This window comes from Salvia miltiorrhiza, chromosome 1, assembly GCF_028751815.1.
Source record: "Salvia miltiorrhiza cultivar Shanhuang (shh) chromosome 1, IMPLAD_Smil_shh, whole genome shotgun sequence".
Lineage (NCBI taxonomy): Eukaryota > Viridiplantae > Streptophyta > Magnoliopsida > Lamiales > Lamiaceae > Salvia > Salvia miltiorrhiza.
Genome location: NC_080387.1, coordinates 32,618,185 through 32,637,250, shown reverse-complemented (window position 1 = coordinate 32,637,250; position 19,066 = coordinate 32,618,185). Strand labels below are relative to the sequence as shown.

Below are 19,066 nucleotides of genomic sequence, written 5' to 3'. Positions count from 1 at the left end.
TGAGCATACACCTAATTATTTGTATAAACTGAATTACTGAAATAAGTAATACACATTGCTCATAACTTTGTCCCCCCCCCCACATTAAAATCAAGACAATCAAAAGAGATTCAGTTTTAAGAATACATGAATGAATAAAATTATCGAAACTCCACCATAAAATTGAGGAGAAACTGTTTCCTGCTACAGTAGACGCATCATTTTTATATTTTTTAATCTTATTAACTTTTTTTTTTTTTGATCGGGCAAAGTCATGTTAAATATTAGTAATTAGTTCCCCATCCACACCAAGAACCACCTTATCTCTCCATTCACCAAGATCCACCTTATAACCATCTCCAATTCGCTCCCAAGAGGGATCGAACCCGGGTCACTTCACTTAAGTGAGGACCCGGTGGCCAGTGGGCTAAGCCCCCTGGTTCACAAATCAATAATACGTCTCTGGTGATGGTGATGATATACTAAGTTCACAAAAAATATATACTAAATTGATTGGGAAAGAAAAATTTATACATACCTCCAAAATATGATTTTTTTCGTTTTCATAACTCTCATCTAAATTTTGCATCTTAAAAAGCAAAATATCTTCAAACCCCAAGATAAACAAATTGAAGATGATGTTGAACTTGATTCTTTCTTATGTTGATGTTCTTCTTCTTTTTCCTGTGTTCTATTCTCTGCGTCTGTTATATGCCAAAATCACGTATCTATATCTATATAATATATAAAAGAGGAGTTTTCTCTCTCCATTTTTTACCTCCATTTTTCTCTCTCTTCTTCCATCATTTTTTTAATTATATTTTTTCTTTTATAATTTTAATTCTTTTCTAAACATTGTCAAATTTAATTTATAACAAAATATTCAATGTGCATCGTAAGCTTAAAGTCGTTAGAAGATCTTTAATGGTATAAAAATTATCAAAAATGAATTTAAAACGAATAAGTTACTAAAATTTTAAAATATTTTATTTCCTTTTTCTTTGTTAAAATTTTACAACTTTTTATTTATGTTTGTGTATGAAAATATTTATTTATTTATTATTATTATGTGATCTATAATAATAACGTGTAATTAATTTAATTATCAAATAATTTAATAACTATTATTATTATTATTATTACACTTTATACATAATTGAAAATTACGTTTTTAAATTCGAAATTTTATTGAGTAATTAGTATTTTATTTTTAAACCATATTTTGCATTTATTTAATTAAAATGTGAGTTGGGGGCTATACTGATGGAATTATTAGGGTTATTTATCAGTATTTTTAATATTAGATCAGAATGGGGGCTATATAATTTATTTGTGTATTCACGTTATTAAAGATTGAGTTATTAGGGTTATTTATCAATATTTTTAATATTAGATCAGGATGGGGGCTATATCATGTATGTGAAAAAATTATACCAAGATGGGGCTATATGATTTATGTGAAAAAATTATACGTGAAGTACTTTCAAATTAATTTTTATAACTTATAATTTATTACAGATTTAAAATAAAAGCTATAAGGGTATAATGGTACAATCATAATTAATTTTATTAATTTTTTAAATAAGGGGCTATAGTGAGAAAATTGGGGCTGTGTTTAAAATTACCTTTTTTTGAAAGGTCCACCCAAATTTGCCCAACTTGTAGTGATCCAGCCCAGCCCAGCCCATTCATAATTGGATTCTGGCCCAACTACAAAAATCCATCTAAAAACATGTCTTCCGATTCTCCTCCAACACTAACTCACAGCACCTAATGGAAGACATAGAGGATTTGCTGGTCGGAGGCGGCGGCGGAGTGCCGCCGGGGTTCCGGCTACCGGTGGCGGCGGCGGTGGGAGTCAAGCCTAGGTCTAAATCCAGGGGTACCGTATTTCACGACTCGCTGAAGAGCAATAGTTCTGCCAAAATCCCAGGCACTCAGGTTCACACTTTAGATATTTGTATATAGTTGAATGCGCGACGCCCTTTTCTAGTGATTTTTACTTCTTCTTCTTTTTCTATGATTTTGAATTATGCTGCTTGATGTTGCAGACAATCTACTTGAAAACTTTTGGATGTTCGCATAATCAGGTAAGCTTTTTGTATTTATTAAATTTGGAAGATTTTGGTTTATCTTATTTAATGGAGTATATTTTATGTGAGTGTTATGGTGTCTGATTCGTGTTTGTATTCTGATCAACAAATATAGCTCTTGTTCTTAGCAGATTCTAGATGAGCTTGAAATCTACTGACTGGGCTTCTTTTTATTTTCTTTTTTTGAAGTTTGATGACTGAGTAGCTTCTTTGGTTGAATGATTGAGTTATTCTAATAAGTTAGATCCCTGGAGTTGCTATTTTGTACTATGTAGTTACTCTGTGAATTTGGAAATTTTGCTGGATTTGATGCATTTTTCCAACTTTATTATTACAGAGTGATAGTGAATATATGGCGGGTCAGCTTTCTGCATTTGGGTATAATTTGAGTGAGAATCAAGATGAAGCAGACCTATGGCTAATAAACACGTGAGATCCCTCTTGTCCTTCTTTATATATGTTTGGATTCTGTCAGTTACTTAATTACCGCTTTGCGTGTGAACGTGCAAATTGTGTGGGTGGGTTTGATCTCCTAATCTTGTGACTGGTCAATGGGATAAAGCCTAGAGGAGTTTTGAAGTTCTTGTCATCAAGGAGTTGAAATGAATTATTATGCACAATGTTCATTGGTTAGTCAGATCTTTGTCATGGTAGATGCTATTCATGTGTTCCTTTGAATAAATCGTGGTTTAAACCCGAAAGATAGCCTTCTTGTAGTGCTTTTCTACTTTAGTCTGTTGGGGAATTGCAGCCCTATGTAACTTTTAAGTTCAATACCTGATAGTATATGTTTCTAGACTCTAGTGTAATAATCTTCACTTTGTGAATCATCTTTGTTTCAACTTGTGTTAATGCAGTTGTACGGTTAAAGCACCGAGTCAGTCCGCCATGGAAACACTCATAGCTAAATGTAGAAGTGCACAAAAGCCCCTCGTAGTTGCTGGTTGTGTGCCTCAAGGTAGCCGCGACTTAAAAGAGCTTGAAGGAGTAAGTATAGTTGGAGTTCAACAAATTGATCGAGTGGTGGAGGTTGTTGAAGAGACTCTGAAAGGTTATGAAGTTCGACTTTTGACTCGCAAGACATTGCCGGCACTTGACCTACCAAAGGTGTGAATTTTAGGTCTTTCCAATGCATGTTACGTCGAAAACAATTTTGCCGAATTTTGGCTATGAACTTAGTTTTTAATGGAATTATTCATCTGTAAGTTTATATCTTATGCCTTTTCTGTAATTTTTTTGTCAGGTGAGAAAAAATAAGTTTGTCGAGATCCTTCCCATTAATGTCGGTTGTTTAGGTGCTTGCACTTATTGCAAGACAAAGCATGCTCGAGGTCATCTTGGAAGCTACACAGTTGACAGTCTTGTAAGTTCATGGGCAAGAGTGAAGAAACTTCATTGAATTTCCAATTCTTCTTTGGAGAAATTTTACTCGGCTCTATTTGACTTTGCAGGCAGGACGTGTTAGAGCAGTTGTAGCTGATGGAGTAAAGGAGATCTGGTTGAGTAGCGAAGACACTGGAGCATATGGTAGGAGCATCACTTTGTATGCTAGTGACTTGTTAACTGGACAGAATGCAAAATACTAGAAATGGAACTTTTTTGGCACTTCAACAGTGTCCAAATGTTTGACCTTGCTTAAAGGAAAACTGTTGGTATTATGTTTTAGAATTGACCAGTATATGGTTATAATGGGAAATCGAAATTGTCCTTTGACAGACAAATATTGGAAAAAAAAAAAAAAAAAGAAACCTTATATGAATCATCATCCTCCCAACTTCATGTATATTTTTTCAATGTGGACAATTTAGACTTGCACTTGAAATTTTGACATGATGAAACTTTGATATTTTGATAGCTCATGTTGTTTTGTTCAATTTGCAGGTCGTGATATTGGAGTCAATCTTCCGATTTTACTACATGCTTTAGTGGCAGAGCTTCCATCGGATGGAAGTACAATGCTTCGCATTGGAATGACTAATCCTCCTTATATTTTAGAGCATTTGACAGAAATAGCTGAAGTTTTGCGCCACCCATGTGTGTACTCTTTTCTTCATGTACCAGTTCAGTCTGGTAGCGATGCCATCTTATCTGTAAGTATTCTTTGATAACCTTCCATATGACGACTAGTTGTCTCTCCGTTTGAACGTCTCTAATACTTCCTTTTGTTCCAACTTAATATGATTTCTTAAAGTTTGAAAATGTCATTGGACAATGACTTGATGTACTCTATTCCTCCTTTTTTAATGTTGGTCTTCAGACAATGAACCGTGAGTATACTGTCAGCGAGTTCAGGAAAGTTGTTGATACATTGATTGAACTGGTCCCTGGAATGCAGATAGCAACTGATATTATATGTGGATTTCCTGGTATTTTCTGGACCTTCTTTCACGTCTCTTTGATCATCTGCATTGATGTATGTTGCTCATTGTCATTTTTCTCGCAGGAAGTTTATTAGCTCTGAGTTAATAGTTGGGATTGCATCTATATGTGCACCTAAAAAATCATTACATATTGATATAATTAGGTCGAGTGAGGGACTGAAGTAATATTGATGTTAATGTATCTGTAGATTAATCTTGTATTAGTCAACCAAGAATCTCTTTGTTTCTTCCTCAGTTTTCTGTTGAATGCTTGACATTTTTTACACTAGGTTTAGGCCATTTTGCTTTCTTTTATTCATAGTAATTCGACTAAGTTATTTTGTTATTCCTCGAGTGAAAAACCATATAATCTATATTATATAACTTTTTAATATACGTCTCTTTCTCAGGTGAAACTGATGTGGATTTTGAAGAGACAGTCAACCTCATCAAGGAGTACAAGTTACCTCAAGTTCACATATCACAGTTCTATCCTCGGCCTGGTCAGTTTGTGCCTGTTGCAGTCAATTACTTTATCTTATAAGTTTTATGTTTTGGGGAAAATAGTTTGCTGCCCCTGGGACAATTTGGAGCTTTTATTTGCTTGTCTGTTTACATCCTTGTTTTAAGGAAGGCCAGAATCAAGCTCTCTCTATCTCTCACGTGCTTTAAGCTGCCTAATCCAAATAAAATATGATAATAGCACACCTAACATCAACAAATTTGAGGTAAAAGAAATAAAGAAATTACGTTGGGATTCTAACTCTTTTCAGTTTGACGAAATGCTTAGAAAGTAGGGGCTTTACTCACCATGACTTTAAATTCTACGCTATTTAAAACGATGGAGAATTTACAGATTCTTGCAGTTTGTTAGTAAGACATGCATCTATTTTGACTACATAATGAAGTCGTTTCGCAGCAATAAAATATACTAGTTCTTACAGCAGAAATCTGTAGATAGTTTTGCAACAAAAAAATATAGATAGCTTTAAATTGTTCTCAGATTTTTGAATGCTTGGGCCATCTTCACTTGTATTATTTAATGCATGTTTTGTGAAAATTCCACAATGCAGAGATAAAAATCATTTAATTTGTTAACTAATCCAGGAACTCCTGCTGCAAGGATGAAAAAAGTTCCCAGTAACATAGTGAAGAGACGAAGTCGGGAATTGACAACTGTATTCGAGTCATTTACACCATATGTAGGAATGGAAGGCAAAATAGAGAGGATATGGATTACCGACATTGCAACAGATGGAAATCACTTGGTAAGATCATCCTGCATAAGCTATAAGGATTGATATGATGAGGGTGATATCCAAATCATAATGCTGCAAGGAAATGAATTCTCGTTTCTCATACTCATTTTCTCTTTTGCTTTAGGTGGGTCATACAAAGGGGTATATTCAGGTGCTGGTGGATGGGTCTGAAAGCATGTTGGGGACTTCGGCAATGGTGAAGATAACATCTGTTGGAAGATGGTCCGTTTTCGGAGAGGTACTTGAGATCCTGACTACAAATGTCACTTCACGTGTGAATCGGGACGTGGAAATCTCAACGTGCTCCAACTTGAACGAAACATGTTGTTCAAAGGAATTGGAAACATGTGCTTGTGGACTAACAAGTAGCTGTGGACATACTGATGATGTCAAAACCGTTCCATTCACACCAGATGAGAAAGAGCCAGGCAAGGTGAGAAGCCAAGACCTCATCGGATGGTTACTGAGGAAACGGAAGAACAATTCTCCGCATAATAATGAGAATGAGGCATTGGAATCAGATGAAAAGCCAAGAGCGAGAGATGGAGTGCACGAGTGGGTTCTCGTTGATAAAGTTCTTCTTTTGGGAATTCTATTGAGTTTTTTAACTATAGTTTCTGTAATGTTGTATCTAGGATATAGAGATGTGGGATATCAGTTCTAGAAACTCAGGCATTGTAATTGTTTTCTAATTGGGAGATTTGAATCGCAAATTTTGTTATTGATGTGTGCTGATTTGAGTAATGAGCAATGAAGCCATTCTTGCTGCTTGCACCTTTCTCAATTTCTTTAAATAATATAGTATTGAATAACATTGAAAGGGAAAATTGTTACAGAATACACAAATTGGAGATATTGAAGAAATGCTGCTCTAGAAGGTGAGTTACTAAACTTAGCTTTTAGCTGCAGCTGATGATGAAGACTTTATTGAAACTTATTTACTCAATAAATTCTCAGCTTCTTTAATCTGAATGCTTGATCTTGATCTCATAGAAGAGAGTCTGACCTTGCTGGTAATCTCTTGAAGAAATTGACAGGTACCGATGGCAGCTTGCTCCGAAACCGCGGGTGTCGAAGAATGTAAAGGCCAATGAGCACTGCCACAACTTGAAATGGAGTGACATACAGAAACACAGCCCAGATCAACGAGAAGATGATGAAGATGGCCGTCGCCCTCGGATCTCTCCACCCCAGTATCGAGAGCGCCCTCTCCCCTTGCGTCGCCAGGTCTCCAATCACAGTCTGCACCCTTCCTGCCACGCTCTTTAACCTATCATATCTCATCCTCACAATGTCAGATGGCCGGGATGTTGGGAATGTGTCGAACTCCTCATCCAGCTCGTCTGAATGTGTGTTCTCGGCCTGTGAGAGGCGAGCATCCATGTGTGGCGGAACCCTTGATCTCAACCGGTAGTTCCACAGCCCGATCACGAACAGGTAGAGGAAGATGGTTGGGAGGATCAGCTCCGGGTAGCAGACTAGTATCAGAAACAGCACGTGCACCAAGATGGTCGTCAATGGATTCTTCCAATAGCAGATGCCATCAAACCACCTGTAAACATATGAAATCCCAGAAAGGAGTGACATTATGCGGAAGAAGTTGGCCTTGCTCCTCCTCAAACTGAACATGTGATAATCCACATCCAACATATACTCCACCACCTCCCTCCTGAGAGGCGGCTCAGCCCGGATCAGCCGTGCAGCCACTATCTGCATTGCCTGGTGGCGCAGCCAATCTATGTGCCTTACGGAGATTGGTTGAACGTAGTGCATCTTTGGTAGCAACGGCCTGCTGTACTGAGCCATCATGTTCATCCAAGCTGTGCAGGTGAATCGCAGCGCTAAATGGAGCTCCCCGTGCTTCCTCAATCCGGAGGGAGCCAGCACGAGCAACGGGTACGAATGTGTGTAAATTCTTTCTGTCTCTAACGTCGATAGCCTGATCCTCACCTTCCCGATCCTCTGATCCCTTGCATCGTCTTTACCATTGATGTGGCAGTTGTCAAACACACCAATTGTTATCACAGTGCAGGGATCGTGCACTTCCCACGTATACTGCTCGTTCCAACGAGGATGCAGCGTGTCAAGAAGCGTTCTGGTACGCACCCATTTGTTCCCATACTTTGCTACGCAGTAAGCATCTGTTAGTCTGTTATCTTTCCCCTTCATCGGCAGGAGGTTCCGAGCACTCAAGATTCCGACTTCAAGAATCCCGATACAAGGTTTCCTGAGATGCTTCGATGAGGGCTGAAGATCGCTGCTGAAATGCGTGGACTCATCAAGAACATGGTAGGCTGCATCAATGCAGACCCGGAGAAGGATCCTGCTGGCGAACTTGACCTCCTTCTTCTTCTCCCCTTCCTCCTCCGCCTTGGATGGCTTCTGCAGAGCATGCCACCGCGGCTCAGGCAGCTTGGAAGTTTCGATTCTCTGTGGAACTTCCCTTACAGGTATGATGACCACCCCAATATTCTCATCCTTCCCCGGTCCAACCCTATCCTCCACACTAATGAATATATACTCATCAAACGGCTCGGATGCAACAAACATGAGCTCCTCATTCCACTCCGGATTGATATGCTTCATCGAGGAAGGCCTAGTGGCACGGATTTGATGGCCGTGCTGCACCTTGACGTACGGATCAGGCATTCGCCCTCTATCGGAGGGCACCAAATCTTGAGCTGCCATGATGTGCACTCTGAGGTAGTAGAGTTTAGGCGAGAAATACACTTTGGATCTGGTGCTGGCGAGGCTATGCTGGCTGACGTTATGAGCGTCGGAATGCCAGGCCTCCGGGAATGATTCATCGGCTTGTGTCCCCATCCACACCGCAAGCATGATCTCGCCATGATCAGGGCGCTTCTCACCATTCTTGTTTGCCAATTTGTACCACTGCGGAGCAAGAGGGCTATCCGGTGGCACGCGCTGTGGCACTTCTGCAACATCGAATACCACCTTCCCCACGAAATCATCCTTGACGAAATCCTTATCTTTGACTGTAACTTCAATCAGGTTGCTCTGCAGCGTCTCCTTTGAGAATGCGAAGACTGCATTCCAAACTGGACTCTGATTCTTCTCCAGATGCTTTGTGACACCTTTGTAGTTACCTACTTTCACTTCTACATAAGGATCAAGGCTGCCGGAGATGTCCATCACAGGTAGATCTTTCGCTTTCACAACACTGATATATAGGAAATTCATCTGCTCCACCAAATCGTAGGTGCTGGCGGTTTTATCTCTGCCCCAATACCCCATTCTTGCAGCCAACGGCGGCCGGGTCTCCACCACGCCGTACTCCGGCTTCTGCCCCGGGAACTGCATTTGCATCACGGTGGCAGCGGGAGCTCCCCCGGCCTTGGCGAAGTCTCCCCGCTTCTCGAAGACCGGCGGCCTCTCAGCCGGCGGGGGCGGCGGCCCCCCTCCCCCGCCCGGAATGGAGTAGAAGGTGCGGACCTCCTTCTCCCTGTTTTTCTTTTTGCTCCTGTCGTGGCTCTCCTTGTAGAAAAACTCGTCAGTGTTGATCTCCTTCAACGGCGGTGGAGCGCTCTCCTTGTGCTTGGGATGGTGGTGGTGGTGGTGATCCTCGACGTTGCCCGCATCGTGGTTGAGAACCTCCTCGAACCTATCGCCGCCGCCGCCATGCGCGGTGTATATTTTCAAGGCGATATCGCCCTTGACGTGGGAAAAGGGGCCTCTTTTCTCGAGAGGGTACCTCTGGCCCATGGATTCTTGCTCGGAGTGAGGCACAAACATGCCGGAAATCCTGACTTTTCCGAGAAAATTCTTGTGGCCTTGCTTACTATCATTGTAGACTTGGACGTCGATTGCTTTGTTGGGGAGATCTTTGGGGTTCTTGATGTTGAAGACGAGCTTCTCATCCCAATAAGGGTTGAGATCTTTGTGCTTAGTTGAAGTTCGGTGGTGCTGCTCCTCGAATTCGACTTCGACAAAAGGGGAGGCGCTGCCATGGCCGTCTTTGGGCATGAGGTTGCTGGCGTCGAGAACTTCCACCACCAGCTTCGCCATTGAGATTTGGAGAGGGTTTGGGTAGGGATTTAGATGGATTCAGGAGCCACGGTTAAAAAAATCAGGTAGGTAGAAGAGAGAGAGAGAGGAGGTGGAGGAAAATGGTTGGCGGTGGGGAAGTCATTTGGGTTATTTGGAGTAACAAGACAGGAACATGAGTTTGAATTTTGTTGGGAGGAAAGAGGTAATAGTTATGGTAATAAAGAAATTTAATATTTTTGGGTTTGGGGGTGGGGGCCCCTACTCTTACACCATGTTTATCTCTTCTGCTTCTTGTTTTGTGTTTTTTTTTTCTTTTTTCTTTTTCTTTGATTTGTAGCTCTAATAAGATTGTGGATTAGGTCATAGTGTTTCTTACATGTATTTATCTCGAAATCTTGCGACTATACGTGTAAGAGTCTGTTTCTACATGTGACGTATGTATATATATTTTTTCGTATTTTGTATTTTGGTATGCTGAAATCCAGACAAGAGGTCATGAGGCGGCCAATTAATCGGATTTTAGACTTTCATCGTTTTTTTCAATATAATTTACAAATTTTCAGGTCGCATATTGAATACGATGATATGTGATGTAATTTATAAAGTTTTTTTTGAGGAAAATGTAATTTATAAAGTTACAATGTCAAATAGAGGCTAGTTGTCAAAAGTAATATATAGTAATATTAACTTTTCTCATGATATTATAGTAGTACTATATAAGTTTTATTAATTTGTAATCACAATATTCTCAACTTTTTCACAAACTTTGTTCAACATTACCACTAAATAAAATAACATAGTTTTATTGTTGAAAAATTAAGAATGCTGTAACTGTAACATTTTAAAAATTGTTAGAAAACTAGGACGTCCATTCGTGCGATGCACGTCGAACATCGAAATTAAATCACATGTTTAAATAATAATAAAAAATATAGAATAAAAATAAAATATAAACAAATAAAAAAATATATTTTAATAATAAAATAAAATAATCCACATCAGTTACTCAATAAAATCTTGAATTTGAAACGTATATTTTCAATTTTGTATAAAGTATAATAATTAAATAAATTTAAATGATTTGATAATGAAAATTGACACCACACATTATTATTATTATTATTATTATTATTATTATTATTATTATAGAGTATTAAGCAATAAGCGTCATAATAACTAAATTAATGTTTTCATACAGAAATATAAATAAAAACTTGTAAAATGTTAATGAAGACAAAAAAAAAATTTTAAATTTTATTTTTATTTTCATAATTTTTCATTTTAAATTTATTTTTAATAATTTTTTATACCATATTAAAGATCTTTTCATGAACTTCAATAAGATGTAGCATATTAAGTATTTTTTCATGAATTAAATTTGACGATGTTTAGAAAAAAATTAAAGAAAAAAATATGAGAAAAAAATAGTGAAAAAATTAGTGAAAAAAAAGAGAGAAAAGTAGAGGGAAAAGTTGGAGTCCTCTTTTACATATTATTTATATTATAAAATCAGATAAATATTGTGTCGGGCCTGTTTGATGAATGATGGTATTTATATTCTAGTCCACATTATATTTATACTTATACATATATAGCTATATAATTGTCCGGAACATTTTGGATTTATTACTAGTATATAAATACATCATGGTATCATATCATGGCGCCTAATTAGGTTACTTTTGGTAGCTATGCATAATGCATGTATACACATGTATATACAGAGTGGGAGTGGGGTTGGAAAATTTAGTGGAATTAGTTGAAAAATGAGCCCTTTTCAATGGATTGCCTCATGGAAAATAATAACCCACTTTTCAAAAAAGCCATTTTTCTCCCTATTTAATTAGTCAGATGGGATTTCCTTTTCAAGGGTGTGTGGGAGAATTGCTTTGTTGTTTCATTTGTTTGGACTGTAGGGGTTGTTGAGTTATCCTTATTATTTAATATCTTATTAAATGAATTAAAAATTTGCATGTCGGTCTTAGTAAAAGAAGAAAAAAAAACTGAGAAAAATTACTTTGTGCTGATGATGCCAGTATACAGTTTTTGTGTTATTGCCGCATAATGTTGAAATCTTATTTAATTACTAGGCTTGAATGACATTTGATATGCTTCAAATTCCACAGGTTTTCAAACTCTAACTCAAATAAAAACTCATCCGAAAGAAAATTATCATGTAACTAAGTAATTATCATAAATTATGACAAGTAATTAATTAAAAAACTCGATTTTGAAGTAAAAATTGGTAAACTTCATGGATATATATATAAGAGAGAGAGAGAGATCTTAGGTGTGAAGTATTGAGTCAGTGTCGTGGCTTGGCGCCTCAGCTCAGCTGTAACCCCACCTTTATTTTCCACTTTAAAAATTTCCGTCTCATTGCATGAAATTAAACTACTTTAATAAAGATACAATTATATATTTCTCATCAAAGTCGATCGTCTTCACAAAAAGTAGTAGCAGTCAATAATTTGTTTATATTTGGGTATACATCCATATCATCAAAATAATTTTGTGGAGGGATTGCATATTTAGGGAAACCAATCCACAAGCAACTATTAAAAGTTAGTATGTCCTAAATCAAATCATATAGGCCTAACCGATTTAATTTGGGCCACGTAACTTTTTCTTAAATTTTTTGTGTGCTAAAGTTTTTTATTTTTTTAGCACAAGACCCTTCAAATATATTTGTGTTTTGTAAAGTCTTTGAACTTTTATATTTTCATTTGTTAATCCTCTTAATTAACATGCATGTCTTGCATGCATTGTCATGAACAACCTCAATCGCATTTTAATTAAACCCTTAATGAGACCCACAAACCATTAATTTAATATTGTGCTTCAATTTACTCTTATTTAGAAAAGGAAAATAAAAAGGGTGTCCCCGGGATCTTGGTTTTTGATGAACATCATCATCACAAGATATGTTTTTTTAATTTCTTTTTCTCGAAGGAAGAACATATATAGGCATTATGCGTTTCAAATCATTCGGAGTTGTAATGAATAGCAAATAAGAGGGGAATAAGGAGTTATAATTCCAATAGTTCTTTATAGATGAATGATTGAGGTTGGTGGGAGCAGTAAAACCAGTAAGGATATAATATATGTGGAGATAAACCCTTCAAAAACATAATTATTCAATAACCATGAAATTACAAAAAAAATGACAGCTAAGGTCATCATCATAAAATAGCTAGCGCAATGTAAATATCATAGGATTGTAGATTATTATATGATTGAAACGGAATATTCGTATATAGTGGCTAATTTTATAGATTGAAATATTTTGTGCACATTCTCGAATATTTATGGTTGTAAGTATCTCAATCATTAATAACAAAAATGATTTAAGTTTTTTTTTTTTTTTTTTGTACACAACAATTACTCGAATAGTAGCATTATCTTATGTATTTGAGACGGTATTGTATATAAGTCGCACACATTATTACATTAATGTTTTTTAGCAACACTCTAAAATTTATTTATGTTGTAAATCAAAAACATGTAAAAGTCGTGCCAATAAATGAAATTAACCCTTAATTTTTTTAGGTTTTAATTACACTTGGTAGTTTTCAATGAGATCACTACATGGATGCTATATCGATCTCATACTAAAAATTGCACATTTTGTTTCGTTTTGTAGCTATATTATTTTAGTAAAGTTACCACATTATTGATATAGCAACTTCATATACAACCAATCCAAAAAAAAAAAAAAAATCAAAATATATATAACCTTGCACTAGTAGTTTCAGTAACTAGTATCTTTCGTTTGGGTATTTTTTTTCTAGGGGGATCTTTCGTTTAGGTCTTATATCTATATTTTAGGTCCTACGTCGATAAAGAAAAAACTCCCATTATTATTAAGAAAACTTCCCTTTCAAAGAGATCATAAATGTTGGCCACTCACTCATCCATTTCCTGTCCAACTTTGCATATTTCCTAACTTTTACATTCAATTTACAGACTAATAAAATATCCATTAATATTAAATAGAATACACTGTTGGAGTTGGACTGAGATTTTGCGCCATTTCAATGTTGAAGCAATATTAGAGCAAATTGTTGGAGATGATTTTATATGTCAAATTATAAAACAAGACTAAAAAATTGATAGTTGATCGGTGTCCTAGGGTTTAACTAAAATCAGTGTCGTAGTTACAACAAAGAAAAATGGTAGCAAAAAACCAATTTCTATCACCGCACTCTAATTTTTCTAAAAGAAATCAGTTATATCTACGAAACCCATTTTAAACAAAAATCGATTTCTTTTAAGTGGTTTTCTATCAGGGTTTTTGTTATAGTATTATGACACTGGTAAATTATATATATAAATATATATGTCTCAAAATTGTTATAGTGCAAGATAATCTCTCTAATTTATGTACATATAATTTAGAGATTATTGTATGAAAATAAAATGAAAATTGAGGAGTTTGTTGTAGTAAGAAAAATAAAAAGTAATGGTAGATCTAAGCAATGTGATTGAAGGGGCCATGTCATGTGGTAGCTAAATTTTGTTTTGTAGCATCACATTCACATGGCAGCAGCACATGCCAACTTTTGGCTCCACTTATTTATGCTCTTCCTACAATATTGCTGCTGGTCAAGTCAAGAACAAAGTAAATCTCTCTCTCTCTCTCTCTCTCTCTCTCTCTCTCTCTCTCTCACACACACACACACACACACACTAATTACATTAGTATATAGTAATAAGTGTGTAGAAACATTACTGGCTGTTTAGGTAAGTTGATGAGCAAAATGCAGAGTCTGAAGTGTGTCTGATCTGATGCATGAGATTTTGCATTACAAAAATAATACTACTACTTGAGCTTGTCTGTTAAAACCAAGATTCTTTCAGTGTCTATATTTTATGAGTAACTACTTACTGACATAAGTCTTTGCACAACTTTTATTTATTAATCAACACTCAAGATGATGAAGTAATGGGATCACAATTAATTCAACAAGCTTGCATTAATTGAATCCAATAAGCATATACTATATAGTACCCAATAAATATAGTGGTGTGGATCACACTTTCAAGACAAAAATTTACTTGTTTTTCACAACTACACTTTAATATTGACTTAATATTACCTAATAAATTGATTTCATTTTAAATTGATCTAAACCGAACTCACTTGTCTAGTATCAGATAATTATTTTGGCGATCAAAAAACTGAATGGAATTTGTACGTGAATTATATATAGAAATGAATTCACATAGAAATGATGTGTTTTTTTTTTTTCATTCACGTCAAATTGAAATGATGTTGTTATGGTTAGCTTTCCATTTACTAGTAGACTAATTAATCGATGTGGTAAACTTATACAAATTATAATTGAAAATCGTTTGGGTCTCAACTCTCAAGAAGAAAAACAGGTAAAACTAATTATGTAGAATCCATTTAACGGTAGCAGTCATAACTAAGTGGCTAAACGTAATAAAAATACATTGATAAATGTGTGGGGGTAATTAGAGTACAAACGTTTTTCATTTCCCGGTTTTAATTTTAAGAATTCTGTATTTTTTTTTATAAATTTACAATATTAAATAAAGAAATTAAAAGGTCGCGCTACAAGGGACTCGAACCCAAAATCTTTGGCCTTAGGTATTAACCTCTTACCACTTGGCCAACATACCCACAATAAGAATTCTATATTATAATGCCATACATTGTTATATGTGTGTATTGATATATAGTCTAATATAGACATATTATGTTTAAGGTAGATTTTTTTGGATCAAATTGATCCGGCTCAAAAAGAGCAAAACAGTCGCAATTTAAAAAGGAAAATATGAGGCTCTAAAAAAAAGGGAAAATATGTTACTTTAAATACGCCTAATAAAAGTTTAGAATTTTAAAAATAATAAATTTAAATAAATTATTTTTTCCTTTTCAATTTGGTGTTTTTATGTCCCATTGGGGACACCAAGCGGTGCAACCTCCTATGTGTGAACAGTGAAGTCCCGGGTTTAAACCTCACTGCTCCCCCTCCCCAAACTCCCCTAAGTAAAAAAAAAATAGTGTTTTTATATATAGTATTAAATTAAGTTCAAAATTTGAATTATATACATTATAATTTTATTTAAATAATATAACATATTTCTAAAAATGGAATGAAAACTTATTATATTTTAATTAAAATAAATTACTAATTTTTTTAAATGCAAATATTCACTTAATGATATTTTAAAGCAAATTTAATGATGATTTTTTTAGACGGATAATGATGAATTATTATTCAGTTAATAAATATATATAGCAATAAATAAACATTTAATGAAATTCATGCCATAAGATCTGTCAAAATTCTTATTGAATATATAAATATTTAATGAATTTTTTATTCTCAATATATATATATATATATATATATATATATAGAGTAAAAATTTAAAATGCCCACTTCCTTATCTTTTTTTTTGTAAAAATGCCCTATCTTATTATACAAAGCATTCTATGCCCTATTCTTTAAATATCATTTGATTTGATGGGTTTGCTTGGTTTTATGTGAAAGTCTTACACATTTGACCGATTTGACAGCTATCAGTCATAAAAGTCAACGATTTGACAGTTATTAGTCAAGAGTACATATGAACAATGGATGGCTAGATCATGTGTCCGCCCGAGCAGACACATAATTTCACCGGACGGACACATAATTTTATCGGTCGGACACATGATTTAGGTGGCAGATCATGTGTTCGGCCGATAAAATCATGTGTCCGGTCGGGCGGACACATGATCTAGCCACCTACCAGTCATATGTACTATTCACTGATAGTTGTTAAATCGTTGACTTTTATGACTGATAGGTGTCAAATCGGTCAAATGTGTAAGACTTTCACAAAAAAACAAGCACACTCATCAACATCAAATGGTAAAATAGGTACTTCACATAATTAGGGCATAGAATGCTTTGTATGATAAATTAGGGCATTTTTACAAAAAAACTTAAGGAAGTGGGCATTTTTGCCTATTAACACTATATATATATATATATATATATATATATATATATATGGGAGGGCTAAAATAAAAACACTTCTTAAAATATAAAATATAAACAATTTTCAGCCCTTAGATCATCAAGATCTACGGTTGATTCGTAACCCTATTGGATGAATTCGTGGGCTTGGGTTCGAATCTCAAAGGTAACAAAAAATTATTTTTCACAATACGTAACCATGTTGGATGAATTCGTAACCCTGTTGGATAAAATTCGTACATTAAAAAACGTTTATATTTATATTTTAAGAAGTGTTTTCACTGTAGCCCTCCCCTATATATATATATATATAGGGGCCGCTCCAATGAGACCCCCTAATTTTAGTGAGATCTAGGGCACGATCTGTTGCATTTATTTTATCAATCATATTACTGATATTGTATCTGGAGGGTGATTTTTTTTCGCATAGTTCGAATCCTGGAGAGAGCAGAATATTTTAAATTTTGTTATTCAGCAGTATATATTGCATTGTTCATCAGTATATACGGCCCTGTTCATCAGTATATATGTCTTATTCATTACGAATTTTTTAAATTTTTTTTTTCATCAGTATATACATCTTGTTCATTAGATATACGTTTTGTTCATTAGTATTATATATCTTATTCATTGTACTCACGTTACACGAAAAATAGGGGGTCTCACTGGAGCGCGCCCATATATATATATATATATATATATAGGGGAGGGCTATTCAGAAAATTCCTCTTAGACTATAAACTATAAACTAATTAAAATGTATGAATTATATGTAGAACACCCATGAATCCGCTGTGTAAATGTATGAATTATGAAAATTAAATTTTTTGCTACCTATGGGATTCGAACTCAGGACCATGAATTATTCCAACAAGGTGATGAATTAACCGTAGATCTTGATGATCCAAGGGTTGAAAATGGTTTCTATTTTATAGTCTAACTTTGATTTTTATTTTAGCCTTTATATATATATATATATATATATATATATATATATATATATAGGGGGCGGTTATTCACAAAACTCCCCTTAGCATATAAATTAAGAACTGATTTACACCATAGATCAAGAGATAGTAAACGGCTGAGATTAATTCAGATATATAAATTCTGACTCGTTTAATATAGCTACAAAATTCACATTTAATTTTGGCTGGAGGGCAATATTGGTACTGACATTTGACTTTCTATTTACCACAACAATATTTTTTCGGGAATGGCGTCGACATATATTCCATCTTTAAGATTTGATTTGCTAATTAAATGCATCTAACCTAATACTCCCTCCGTCCCACGAGTCTTGACACGTTTGGGTTCGGCACGTGAATTAAGGAGTTGTAGATTAGTGTTTTAAGTGTGTAATTAATAAAGTATAAAATTGATAAAGTATGAGAGAGAAGGTAATAAAAGTGATAAAGTAGGAGAGAGAAGATAATAATTATTGCCCAAAAAGGAAACGTGTCAAGATTCGTGGGACGGCCCAAAAAGGAAAACGTGTCAAGACTCGTGGGACGGAGGGAGTAACTTTTATCCTCATTTACCAATTCACATAATTGGAAAAAAATTGAGAAAAAAACAATGGTTCACTGCCCATTTGCACCGATTGGAGGCGGCGACGTCTAGAGTTCTTAAATTTCGTCGATTTTCCGGCCAAATATACCGCGCATTTACAGCCTTTTGACTTATTATCAATGGTGCAAACAAAACCTAATCGTCCAGGTGAGATGTCATATGCAAAGTCTTATGAAGTTTGAGATTTAATTAATGTGATATGTGTTTTTTGTCGTCTTCATCGATTCATGTACAAGGGTTCAAGTTTTTCGAATACTTTGATATTTGGGTGTGCTCATATATGTCTATTAATATATTAACTATTTATTCTTCACGTTAATCGTAAATTTTTATCTATAATTTCTCATAGATATAACTATATATAATGATGGTAGTTAATAAACTTTTTTTTGGGTGTCATTTAAATTATGGGTGATTTTAAACATAGCCCCAAATTTTCTCATTGTAGCACTTTATTTAAAAAAATAATAAAAATAATTATAATTTTACTATTATACCCTTGTAGCCCCATTTAAAATTTATAATAAATCAATAAGTTTCTGAAAATTAATTTCAAAGACATTATACGTTAATCTCAAAACTTTATAACCCCAACTCAAATATTTCTAAATAATTCATTTTTATAGCCTCAACTCAAAATCTAAAAACATCAATAATGGAGATTGGAGAACATAAATATTTTTTTGTAGTGGCAACCGAGCATACTTGATTTCGCCAGCAAGAGTTTAATTTCTTGCTTCGCCGCAGGTTCGCCCCCAGCCCCACCGGCTGGCGGCCGAAATCCGCTTCTCCCGGAGGAA

General features: G+C 35.0%; 3 protein-coding genes across 3 annotated transcripts in view; 2 read left to right on the top strand and 1 right to left on the bottom strand.

Moving 5' to 3' along the window:
• The window catches only part of LOC131020541 (uncharacterized), a 1,142,091-nt gene that overhangs the window by 279,884 nt on the left and 843,141 nt on the right, over nucleotides 1–19,066 (top strand). The gene's annotated exons all lie outside the window — the stretch shown is intronic.
• LOC131020282 (uncharacterized) lies at nucleotides 1,707–6,461 on the top strand. Its single transcript, XM_057949004.1, has 11 exons — nucleotides 1,707–1,920; nucleotides 2,031–2,069; nucleotides 2,410–2,501; nucleotides 2,930–3,179; nucleotides 3,316–3,435; nucleotides 3,524–3,599; nucleotides 3,954–4,162; nucleotides 4,330–4,438; nucleotides 4,843–4,935; nucleotides 5,540–5,700; nucleotides 5,816–6,461. Exons 1-11 carry the CDS (start codon nucleotides 1,753–1,755, stop codon nucleotides 6,353–6,355), a joined length of 1,857 nt encoding a protein of 618 aa, XP_057804987.1. The 5' UTR covers nucleotides 1,707–1,752; the 3' UTR covers nucleotides 6,356–6,461.
• LOC131020218 (multiple C2 domain and transmembrane region protein 6-like) lies at nucleotides 6,476–10,112 on the bottom strand. Its single transcript, XM_057948918.1, has one exon. The coding sequence runs from the start codon at nucleotides 9,715–9,717 to the stop codon at nucleotides 6,679–6,681; it is 3,039 nt and encodes a 1,012-aa protein (XP_057804901.1). The 5' UTR covers nucleotides 9,718–10,112; the 3' UTR covers nucleotides 6,476–6,678.

Excerpts from the sequence above, each read along its gene's own strand:
- LOC131020218 (XM_057948918.1), bottom strand. The coding sequence starts at position 9,717 with ATGGCGAAGCTGGTGGTGGAAGTTCTCGACGCCAGCAACCTCATGCCC.
- LOC131020282 (XM_057949004.1), top strand. The coding sequence starts at position 1,753 with ATGGAAGACATAGAGGATTTGCTGGTCGGAGGCGGCGGCGGAGTGCCG. Across the intron at positions 3,180-3,315 it reads CGGCACTTGACCTACCAAAG|GTGAGAAAAAATAAGTTTGT; the intron begins GTGTGAATTTTA and ends TTTTTTTGTCAG. Across the intron at positions 3,600-3,953 it reads CGAAGACACTGGAGCATATG|GTCGTGATATTGGAGTCAAT; the intron begins GTAGGAGCATCA and ends TTCAATTTGCAG.